Source organism: Erpetoichthys calabaricus, chromosome 15 (genome assembly GCF_900747795.2).
Source record: "Erpetoichthys calabaricus chromosome 15, fErpCal1.3, whole genome shotgun sequence".
NCBI classification, from domain to species: Eukaryota; Metazoa; Chordata; class Cladistia; order Polypteriformes; family Polypteridae; genus Erpetoichthys; species Erpetoichthys calabaricus.
Genome location: NC_041408.2, coordinates 102,449,113 through 102,461,144, shown reverse-complemented (window position 1 = coordinate 102,461,144; position 12,032 = coordinate 102,449,113). Strand labels below are relative to the sequence as shown.

Here is a 12,032-nt window from a genome sequence, read left to right as displayed (position 1 = left end):
TGAGCATGTACAGCACTCAATATTTAGTTGGGGCTCCTTTGGCCTGGAATACTGCAGCAATGCGGCGTGGCATGGAGTCGATCAGTCTGTGGCACTGCTCAGGTGTTATGAGAGCCCATGTTGCTCTGATAGTGGCCTTCAGCTCTTCTGAATTGTTGGGTCTGGCGTATTGCATCTTCCTCTTCACAATACCCCATAGATTTTCTATGGGGTTAAGGTCAGGCGAGTTTGCTGGCCAATCAAGAACAGGGTTACCATGGTCCTTAAACCAGGTACTGGTAGCTTTGGCACTGTGTGCAGGTGCCAGGTCCTGTTGGAAAATTAAATCTGCATATGAATCTCCATAAAGTTCGTCAGCAGCAGGAAGCATGAGGTGCTCTAAAACGTCCTGGTAGACAGCTGCGTTGACCTTGGACCTCAGAAAACACAATGGACCATCACCAGCAGATGACATGGCACCCCAAACCATCACTGACTGTGGAAACTTTACACTGGACCTCACGCAACGTGGATTCTGTACCTCTCCTCTCTTCCTCCAGACTCTGGGACCTTGATTTCCAAAGGAAATGCAAAATTTACTTTCATCAGAAAGCAGCAGTCCAGTCCTTTTTGTCTTTAGCCCAAGCGAGACGCTTCTGATGCTGTCTCTTGATCAAGCGTGGCTTGACACAAGGAATGCGACAGCTGAAACCCATGTCTTGCATACGTCTGTGCGTGGTGGTTCTTGAAGCACTGACTCCAGCTGCAGTCCACTCTTTGTGAATCTCCCCCACATTTTTGAATGGGTTTTGTTTCACAATCCTCTCCAGGGTGCGGTTATCCCTATTGCTTGTACACTTTTTTCTACCACATCTTGTCCTTCCCTTCGCCTCTCTATTAATGTGCTTGGACACAGAGCTCTGTGAACAGCCAGCCTCTTTAGCAATGACCTTTTGTGTCTTGCCCTCCTTGTGCAAAGTGTCAATGGTCGTCTTTTGGACAACTGTCAAGTCAGCAGTCTTCCCCATGATTGTGTAGCCTACAGAACTAGACAGAGACCATTTAAAGGCTTTTGCAGGTGTTCTGAGTTAATTAGCTGATTAGAGTGTGGCACCAGGTGTCTTCAATATTGAACCTTTTCACAATATTCTAATTTTCCGAGATACTGACTTTGGGACTTTCATTAGTTGTCAGTTATAATCATCAACATTAAAAGAAATAAACATTTGAAATACATCAGCCTGTGTGTAATGAATGAATCTAATATACAAGTTTCACTTTTTGAATGGAATTACTGAAATAAATCAACTTTGTCATGATATTCTAATTTTATGACCAGCACCTGTATAACGCGGATTTTTCGCTGCTTCGCAGGTTTCTGCGGACAATGGGTCTTTTTACTTCTGGTACATGCTTCCTCAGTTGGTCTGCCCAGTTGATTTCATACAAGGGACGCTATTGGCGGATGACTGAGAAGCTACCTAATCAGAGCACACAGTTAAAATTCCTGTGTGCTGATTGGCTCAGCGACGGAGTGCTGCATTAACCAGGAAGTCTCATCTCACTCATTCAGCATTAATGTGCTCCTGCTACTGCTACTGCTTCAGGGGCCGTGTCCAAGCGCCAACAGAAGATGCAAATGATTGCAGAAAAGGTAAAAGTTTTGGATATGTTGAAGGAAGGGAACAGCTACACTGCTGCAGGACACCATTACGGCATGAGTCTACAATTCTTTTTATTTAAAAAGGAGGAAAAGCATATAAGATCTACAGCCGCAGTGTACTTTAACCAGGGCGCAAAACGAGTTGCAAGTGGACGTGATAAGGCAGTAGTCTGGATAGAATCAGCTTTAGGGATTTGGATTGAAGACTGCCAGAAGAAGAACAACGGCGATGCTACACAATCGCCTGAAGAGGCTCCTTTAGAAGAGCTGTAACGCTCTCCTTTGTTGTTCAGTAAAATTAAATTCATCGTTATCGGACAAGTTGTCGTGTCATTGTTGGTGAGTAACCATAATTAATTATCTACGTACAGTACTTATTACATGTACATAGTTTAGTGTCACTGTACACACATTTTACTGTATACAATTTTTCTTGCACATATTTATTGCTGGTGGCCTGTCTGTCGTAATGGCTGTAACATATGTGATATCGGAGATGCTCGATATCTTTAAAATAATATTTAGGTTTTGCTGTATATAAACTGTGTTTACATACATAATTTCAACGAATCTTACCTAATATCTAAGAGAATACAAAGGGTTTATGCTGTATAATTGTGCGGGAAATGTTTATAATAGTGTGGGAGAGTTTATAAGGGCTTAAAATATATAAAAAGAACCATATGAACATATGGTTTCTACTTCGCGGATTTTCACCTTTCGTGGGGGGTTCTGGAACGCAACCCCCACGATGGAGGAGGGATTACTGTACTGAAATATTGCATATTGATTTAAAGAATGGGTAGAAAGAATCTTCTCTTCAAATTCTAAGCATAATCTCTGTGCACAGCCATTGAATATGACCTAACGTGGAAAGGAATAATTATTGTCTAACTACACACATAGGTTGAAGATGGCACAGATTTCTTTTTCTTCAAGAGAAAATCTAACTCAGCTTTTTCATTTTTACTCTTATCTTTCCTATTATTGTGTTAAAGAATCCAATTAGTCATGTAATATATGTTAATGTAAAGTGGACATCCATGTTCTATAATGACACAATGAAGGTTCCTAATCCTTCCTTAAGGCCTCGTGACTGAGTGTGCTTGAAAGGCCCTAAAGAAACAGGTGTTCTTTTGCATATCTGCCAGAAAGAAGCTCTAGAAAGTTGCTTTTTGTTCTTGATTTAAGGTATTAAAAGCAAAAAACAGTGTATTCAACAAAAGGTTCTACAAAAATGATTGCTTAATGGTAAGTCTGTATGCTTTTGCGCAGCTATCTAACAGTGTGTTTTGTTTTACAATCTGTTGGATTATGTAACACTAAAGGCATTCTTGCCCTTCTGTGTTTTGCTCACAGACCCTTCTGACTAATGTGACAGTGAGTTGCAAAGAAGTAACTGTGAATTGGGCAGTAGTACTACTGGCAATCTTTGAATACACCTTTGGAAATTTAAAAACACAGTTATTTGAACAGTCCTTATCCATCTTGCATGCATTTAAAAGCAGTCTTCCAAACATCATTTGCCAAATGGGCAAATTCGTTTCATTGGCATTTCATTTTGGAACTCCTGCACTACATGTAGCACCTAGGCCCATGGTATTCTTAACATGAATTCAAATGTAGCTATATATTTATTAGTTATCTTCCAAAGAAACTATATATAGAACTCTGGGTAGCTCCATTACTAATGATCTAAAAAAGCAATACAAATTATTCAATGATTGTAACACATTTAATTTGATCCCTAACTGGACACAAAAGCTGATTTTTTTCCCCCCAGACTACACTAGCAGAAAATAAAGAAAACTGGTTTACCTTTCATAGTGACATTCACCCCCGATGCTAGAAATAAACCACCAAAACGGTTGTTAAAAATTTGATTGCCTTCAAGTGTTGCAGTGGCATGGTTAGTTATTTCAATTCCTAGAACAAAAAGAAAAACAAAATGTGCCTTTCAGATATCAACATTTTATTTGCATGAAACCCAAATATCTCTGTATGACTTGCACTTGTTGCATTTCACAGAGGCAAAGGCATTATCAAACCAATAGTGTCTCATATTCAAAGCATTACACAAAAACTGTAACCGATTTCAAAAGCCACATTCTATAAAGTAAAAGTTTAGAGACCCACTTAACTGCCAGTTCATAAATGTAATCTTTCACTTTATCTTTTCTTAAGAAAGCATATAGTAGTAGGATACTGTGTTAGCCATTAAGGCTGTAATGAGAAGTGAAGCAAAATGACATCTTTTATTGGCTAACTGGACTACAATATTCAAACTTTCAAGGCAGTTCAGGCATGTCAGCTCAGACTAGAACTTGCCTGATGAGGGGGCCTGAACCACCTTGAAAGCCTGGATATTGTAGTCCGTTCAGTTAGCCAATAAAAAGTGTCATTTTGCTTCATTTCTTATAAACAAGCATAATTCATTTAGCAAAACAAATAGTAAAATGATTACTTCCTTTGGCAAGCTGAAACTAGAGGTCATTCTCATCTTTACTTTCAATATAACCCACATCAGTACAAACCTGCTGCAAAGCCATCAAATATTCTATTCTTGCGTAATATGGGATGGCTATTTGTGCTAATGAGCACTCCAGCTTGAGCATTTCGGAAGATATCATTTTCTTCAAGGAGCCCTAAAACAGAACAATAATACAAAGGAGGACATTTTCATTTGTAGCAAAGAAAGATGAATGCAGCTGTACTCAAAGCTTCTGTGCAACTCTTCACCCTCTATTTATTTCTCAAATCAAACCAACAATAGAGTATTTGAAAAGGTGACTAAACTAGATACCTTAAAGACCATCTTAAAATTGGACTTGCTCAATGGTTTCAATTACCCTGCTATTTCTACCTCAGGCTCTTTATCTCCACCTTTAGTCAGTGGAAACCTAAAACATTATCAGCACCAGTTAAGGTAATAAAATGACTGAGTTACAGTCATAAGGGTCAAACACATCTGAGCTTCTAGCCTACTGATCAAGAAGAGATACCCAACATAATGTTCAAACCCCCTATAGGTGATTCCACCAGAGGAACTACTAAAAATCCTATCTTTGTGAGGCTAAATGAAGCACATTTAACAGCAATGAAACCTCTACTTTTATCTCTGCATGTTAGCACAAGTGACAGTGGTCTTTACCATTGAGCTAATAAAGAACCATTTAATAAAAGTATGCATGAATGCAAAAGGAAAATGTCAGAATGTTACTGTTGTCTGCCTTTGTATGAAACTTGCTGAAAGTATATTAAATTTGGGTGTGAATTTTGCCAACTCAGGTACCACTGTAGACTATGCACACCATTCCTGTACATCATTCTTACCATGGCTATGCAGGTTCCTCGGGATGTTCTGTCACAGCTGAAGTAAAGGCACGTTAGGCTAAAAGGTAATTCAAAACTGATCCACTCTGGGTAAATGATAGCATGTGCATGAGTGTGCCTGTAATCGACTAATGCTCTTTTCAGAACTGGTTCCTTTCATGCACCAAATTCTGGGCATGTGCAACTTAAAAACTCAATTAAATGTGTTCAATAAATGAATGGATGCCTATATTCATTAGACTGCTACTCAGAGACCTGGGAAATACCTAAAAACACTGCCTTAATTGAATTACCAATTTTACTTCACAAAACATTGGAATAAAACGCCACATTTGATTCTTGAAAAACAGTTCAAGCTACTAGCTCTACAAATTTAAATTGTTGGGTGTATATAGCTTTAAATAACATTTTTCTTTCACATGCATTCAAAATCCTTGTGGAAGTGCACAGAAAAAAATACAAATTCAAAATAATAATAAAATAATAATAATCATACATTTTATTCATATAGCACCTTTCCCATGCTCAAGGCACTTCACAGAGTTTAAGATAGAACAGTAGGGTATACAGTATATAGCATATCTATTATGCTAAAATCTATTAACATAGATAAATAAATTTGGATATTACATGAAACCTTTATGAATTAATTAGATTTAATTCTTTATAAGGATGTTAATAAATATAATTTATTTAATATAAAAACCTCACAAAAAAAAAAAGTGTCGACTCCATATCATATGCACAAATGAACACTGCTCAAATCAAGTGTCTACACCTGGATGAAACAGATGTATTATCATCACTAGCCATCATAGCTTAGCTTACCTCTGCCACCATTAAATATGCATATTCCTCCATCTCTTCCATCATGAATTTTATTTCTTCTTAGCGTTGGGTTACTGTCAGTTTTAATCCATACTCCTGCCATTGCATTATCAAAAATCTCATTGTCCTCTATAAATCCTAATCCTGTTTTCCAAAGTGAATTAATGAGATACATGTTAATTTTAATACTACAATCAGAATGTTTGACTTTTTATGTAAAACCTTTAAAATAAAGCAGTTGACTCACCAGAATTGTAAACTAAAATCCCGCCATTTTGACCTCCCCAAATTTTATTCCGTCTGATTTTAGGATTACTTCCAGTTCTGTAAAAAAAAATAATCAAAAATAAATACAACATTCCAAAATGGAGAAAATACTTTGTTTCTTGAGATCTCAAATAGTTTTAGAAAAGCTTCTAAACAAGACAGAACAGAGCAAGCAGGTCAGTCGAGTATTAATTCAGTTCAAACAAAAAAATTCAAATATCTTCAGAGAATTTTCTAAATACTATAAATGTAGAGTTTATGTATTTTATAAGAACATAGTAACACTGAAGATGTACTGAAACATTATCCAAAGAAAATTACCAAAAACCTGCCTTTTGCATATTTTCCATAACAGATAAGATATTAATCTTTTATAAAACAGAATATAAAAGACACTTAAGTGTTAACACAATCAAACAGAAAATTCATCGGTTTTTACCACTGCAAATAAAAGCTAACTAGAAATTGCATGAAAAAAGGCATTTTAAAGGTAAAATGAACAAATCTATCATCAGTGAACAACATTTCAAGCAATTTTAAAAGGATCAAACATTAACTTAACTTACAAGGTGTTACAGCAAGAAACACTTCCAAATAAACCCTTGATCAGGTACTACTACAAAAACTACAATAACAAACATGATGAATGTACGAAAAACACCTATACTATGCAATATAAACACATTTACAAAACCAATGACTGCCTTTTTCAGTGCTTATGCTGCAAAATTAACAGAGAAAATGCAAAAAGTGAAATTCTTAATACACTGATAGATTAAATAAGAAATTTGCTTTGAAAAATCACTGGTAAAATTTTAAAGTGCAAGACTCTGTAGAAGTGAGACCACTCTGAATACAGAAGTAACTGCTTTGGCAGTTTTATCTAAGAATGCTGGGAGCCCTACAACATGTACTTTGTATATATTGGCAAAAATCACTACGGATAAACATACAATCTATAAATGAATTAAAACATAAATTAAACATCAAACAACAGAATGAAAAGCACAAAATACATCCAAGAAGCATAAGTTAATGAATGTTACCTTATCTGAACACCTGAATACATGTGGTTATAGATGTCATTATCTTCCAGTACTCCATGGCCATTGTCATAGAAGTAAACACCCACCTGTTTGTCAAAATCAGACATTGGCATTAGAGATAACCAAATGCAAGTGTTGTTATATATTGCGAGTACTGGGAAATCTACCTGTTTTCCACTGTGTATTCTGTTTCTCCTTAGCACTGGCGTGCTCCCAGTTGTAACCCAAACACCGGCCAAAGTATTGCAGTACACTTCATTCTCTTCAATTACACCTTGTCCCTTTTCATGCTGTACAATAAAAAAAAAAAAAGAACCTCATTCAATTCTTTAAAAACTGAAGTCAACCAGTGCATGGGGGTGTTACTGCAATTTACAAGGACTCTGAATTACAGTATTATTTATGGCTCAATATCTAACAAAGGCTTATTTCTTCTCACAATTCCTGTTTCTAGATGTCTCCAGCTTTTAACATACTGGCCTTTAAAAGAATGTATTGACAATGCCAAGCCAAGCTTATTCTCAAACACACTATCATTTAGATGAAGAGTAATTTCTAATTGAAAGAGTACCCAATATCAATTTATATTGTTTAAGAATTCACATGAATGCAGTCCTGATATCCCTATACTGGCCATTTGCCTCAAACACATTTTCATAGCTGGCACAGAGTTGATAGGTAACCACTAAAGGTGTCAAGGTGTGGAATCTAACAGGAATACTCTTGTCGTAGAGACAATATTATCACCTACAGAAACTGGGAAGTTGTAGTTAGTAATACCTTCATTAATATGAAATTACAAAGCAAATCACTGGCATAGAATGTTTTAAAATTAAGAGTTAACTTTTTCTAATGTAACTAGCCCTGTGCAGGTTTAGTAATACAGTACAGCGCTTTGCCTCTACATCCAGCCACTTGCAAATATGACAAGGTACTTGAATAGTGACTAGGAAAACAGACATATGAAGCATATTTTAAGACAGTACATAATCCAAACGTCATGGCATTGTTAGTTAAAAGTCCATTATTAGAGTACAAATACCCAGGTCTACTGAGCAGCAATAAAAATTTAGGAACACAGTAAAAGCCACATATGTAATATACTTTAAGGATGAAAAGAATAAGGAAATGAGGTATGAAACAAAATGACACAAGCTTGCACTCTCCTCTTTCAATATGTTATGTGAAAATGAAATGCGCTATTACACGAGTCAATATTATTTATCTATGAAATGTAAAACCATTTCTGTCTCTTACAAAAGTAAATAATCAACTTACCACATAAATACCTCCATGCTGTCCATCATGTATTTTGTTGTGGCGGACAATAGGGCAACTGTTTGTCCTGATTTGAATGCCAGCTAATGCATTGCCATAAATGTCATTTCCCTCTATAAGGCCTCTTCCATCTCCAAATATATATACACCACCTTGATTGCCATTGAAAATGGCATTGCCCCTAAGAAATGTAACAATGCTTCAATAAAGTGAACACATTTGGGCTGGGGTTGGGGAATGGGGGGGCAGGGAGAACGGCATTAGAAAGAAAAACAAACTAATAGGCAGCATACCAACATCAAGGATCAAATGATTCTAGTATGCTGAAGGGTTATTATTTAATTGAAAAAAATAAATACATAAAATTTATGCTCCATATCACACAGAGTCTCACACGCATGCCCTACCAACCTGATTGTGGGATCACTATTTGAAGTTATCCAAACACCAGCAAAATTGTTTGCAGAGATTTTATTTTCTATGAACTGCCCTCTTCCTTTTTCATGGACATAGATCCCTCCAGTCTGCCCATGGTGGATCTCACACCGGACTACAGTAGGGTTGGCATAGGCTTTCACTTCAAACCCAGCAATTCGGTTCCTGTGTATGTTACAGCTTTCAAAATAACCCTGAAAGGGTTGAAAATTAATAAAATCAGGAACACAAATATAATTAAAAATGAAAATATCACCATCACAATTTCATTCCTCACAACCTCGAATTATCAGGAAATACACATTTAATACTGTGGTAGCACAAAATATCAACCATAACAAAAATGCTGAATTAGCATAAGCCATCCAAATTTGGGGTGTTTCTAAGAATTGTTTCATAAGGTATATGTACATAATAAAACAAAAATAGTTCCCTCATATATTTCAAATATTAAAACAAGTACTTCAACTTTTTATGTTTGAAGTCTAAATATTCTCAATTGTAATACAAAAAAATCTAAAACATCATCATATTCATAATCCCTTATCTTGAAATAGCCTAAAACGATACCCCATATGCTTATATGCTTATGCTGGAAATATGAAATATAAATCTTCTGGGAGAGGCCCTTAGGGGCTAGAACCACCTAAAGAATCAAGTATCAAAAATAACTCCACCTCCCCCAAAGTTTTGTGAAAAATCAGTAACTTTGACTCCTCGTATACTCAGCTGATGTAGCATGTGTAACATGTGCTGATTTTTGCTGAAGACACCTATTAGTTTACTTTTTACCATGAGGGTGTCACTTGCTGCCCACAACATGATCTGAAAATGGCTGAAAAGTGTGAGCTTTTTGGGGCTAAAAGGAGAAAATGGGGGATATTTAAAGAACTCAATGTCTGGCATGATGAGAAATCAATCCAAGTCAAATGGTATACCTTAAGTGACTGTTTTGAACCCAATTTAATTTAATGTAACTACTGATTTCTGGAATGGCCCAACATATGATAAATAAATGATCCTTACTCAGATGTATACTTTTTCCAAGTTATTCTTGTCCTGCCTGTTTAAAACTATTTTTTAGAGTCTAACTGGCAAATTATTACCTGTGAATAGAGCTATGGAAATAAACACAGTGTAACTAACAGAAATAAACTATTAATTATTCAGTGATTTGGCCTAGCCATTTATCTGTTTTTCCACTCACATAACATACTGTACATAACTGCAAAATTTAAGACACTTTAGAAACTTCAAAACTGTTTGCTTTGTATCTTGTGGATCAATGTGTCAATAGGAAAGAGTGTATTTTAAATTTTCAAACATTCCTTCTGTAAAAAGTGAAACTATACAGTAAGATAGTCAAATGACTTTGAAGAAATATTTAGAAACTTCAAAACTGTTTGCTTTGTATCTTGTGGATCAATGTGTCAATAGGAAAGAGTGTATTTTAAATTTTCAAACATTCCTTCTGTAAAAAGTGAAACTATACAGTAAGATAGTCAAATGACTTTGAAGAAATAAATTAACATAGTAAAAGATTATTTTCCAGTTAAAAAAAATCTGAGATCTTTATAAGCATATAGCCAAATGCTCGATTAACGAAATGTAACAAAACACATGCCAATGATTATTGACACAATGTGTAGACTGAAACAGATGTGACAGAGAGAATAATACTGGGCAAAGGACAACCATACTGAAAAGATGAAGTTGTGGTACATATGGCAGTTTAACTTGAATGCCCTGTGGTCTGCCACAGAAACAGAGTGTAGTAAATGAGAAATACATTAAGCTTTTTTCCCTTTGAAGTCAGAAAATGTCCAGCACCATTAGCAGCACAGAACTGACCGCAGCTATGGGACACTAGAACACCCATGTACAGTCTGGAGAAGTGTTATCAGAAGTAGTCTTTATGGAAGGGTTGCAACAAAAAGCCAATAAAGCTTAAAAAAAAAACAGAAAAAAAATATCAGGTTGGAGAAAAATGTCAGCAAATATTTCTGAAGGAACTGAAAAGAAATAGCAATGTACAAATACAAAAAGCAACTAACTGCTTACCATGCCATGATCAAACGTGAAAACACCAACATCACGTCCGTGGTGAATGTGATTCCTTCTAATGATTGGATTACCGTGGTTTTTCACCCAAATTCCAGCTAAAGCATTATTAGAGATCTCATTATCTTCATAAATGCCCTAAAATTATAAATCACAGGAGTGTTATACAGACATAAAAAAAACAAAAACAACCTATTACTCGAGGAAAGAAATGCCTACAGATGTGTACAATGGCGAATAAAAAAATGCAGATACAGTATATAATGTGGGTTAAGATATTCAAGAGTAATATGTGATTTATGCTGGGTGAAACCTAAAATAGTATACATACTACACCACATTTATGCACTCATTGGAGAGAAACAATTTTATTAAAAGTACACAGAAATGACAAGTACCATAGATACTCACGTATTAGTCGATCTCGCAGATAAGTCGAGTGTATTTTTAAGCCGAAAATTATGAAATTTGTTATGACCCGCGTATAAGTTGAGGGTAAAACTTGACAGCTTGCGACCTTTAACACTATGTACCAGTCGACAGGCACGTGCGATCATATCCGCTATATGCCGGCTTGCTCCAGCGAACTTTAACACTATGTACCGGCCGACAGGCACGTGCAATTGCAGCCGCTAGATGCCGCCTTGCTCCGGCGACCTTTAACACTATGTACCGGCAGTCCAGCCAGCGAGATAGCAGCCGCCATATGCTGGCTTGCTCCCGCGACTTTTAACACTATGTACTAGCCGACAGGCACGCGCGATCGTATCCGCTATATGCCGGCTTGCTCCTGTGACCTTTAACACTATGTACTAGCCGACAGGCACGCACGATCATATCCGCTATATGCCGGCTTGCTCCGGCGACCTTTAACACTATGTACCAGCCGACAGGCACACACAATGGCAGCCGCTAGATGGCATGTGGCAGCTAATGGTATGTTTGTTATCCAAAACCTACAAAAACTAATGCTCAAATTCAAGTATTTCACAGTTTAAAAAATTATTTAATGAAATTAGAAAAAAAACTAGCTAATTAGCAATAGTATTGCTGGCTTATAATTATTTCAAAGACCATGGGAAATGGCAGATGACCGGTGACTTAACACCGTGAAGCGTTGAGTGTACAATGTCATTACCCAA

At 36.4% G+C, this 12,032-nt stretch overlaps 1 protein-coding gene across 2 annotated transcripts in view; it reads right to left on the bottom strand.

Moving 5' to 3' along the window:
• The window catches only part of LOC114665974 (F-box only protein 11), a 115,629-nt gene that overhangs the window by 7,171 nt on the left and 96,426 nt on the right, over nucleotides 1-12,032 (bottom strand). For both annotated transcript variants that reach the window (XM_028820664.2, XM_051919614.1), the window contains exons 11-19: nucleotides 10,891-11,028; nucleotides 8,806-9,023; nucleotides 8,395-8,575; nucleotides 7,284-7,406; nucleotides 7,117-7,202; nucleotides 6,051-6,127; nucleotides 5,804-5,947; nucleotides 4,177-4,287; nucleotides 3,461-3,568 (exon numbers count right to left, since the gene is read on the bottom strand). In XM_028820664.2, the coding sequence (XP_028676497.1) occupies nucleotides 3,461-3,568; nucleotides 4,177-4,287; nucleotides 5,804-5,947; nucleotides 6,051-6,127; nucleotides 7,117-7,202; nucleotides 7,284-7,406; nucleotides 8,395-8,575; nucleotides 8,806-9,023; nucleotides 10,891-11,028 (1,186 nt within the window). The remainder of the gene's footprint in view (nucleotides 1-3,460; nucleotides 3,569-4,176; nucleotides 4,288-5,803; nucleotides 5,948-6,050; nucleotides 6,128-7,116; nucleotides 7,203-7,283; nucleotides 7,407-8,394; nucleotides 8,576-8,805; nucleotides 9,024-10,890; nucleotides 11,029-12,032) is intronic.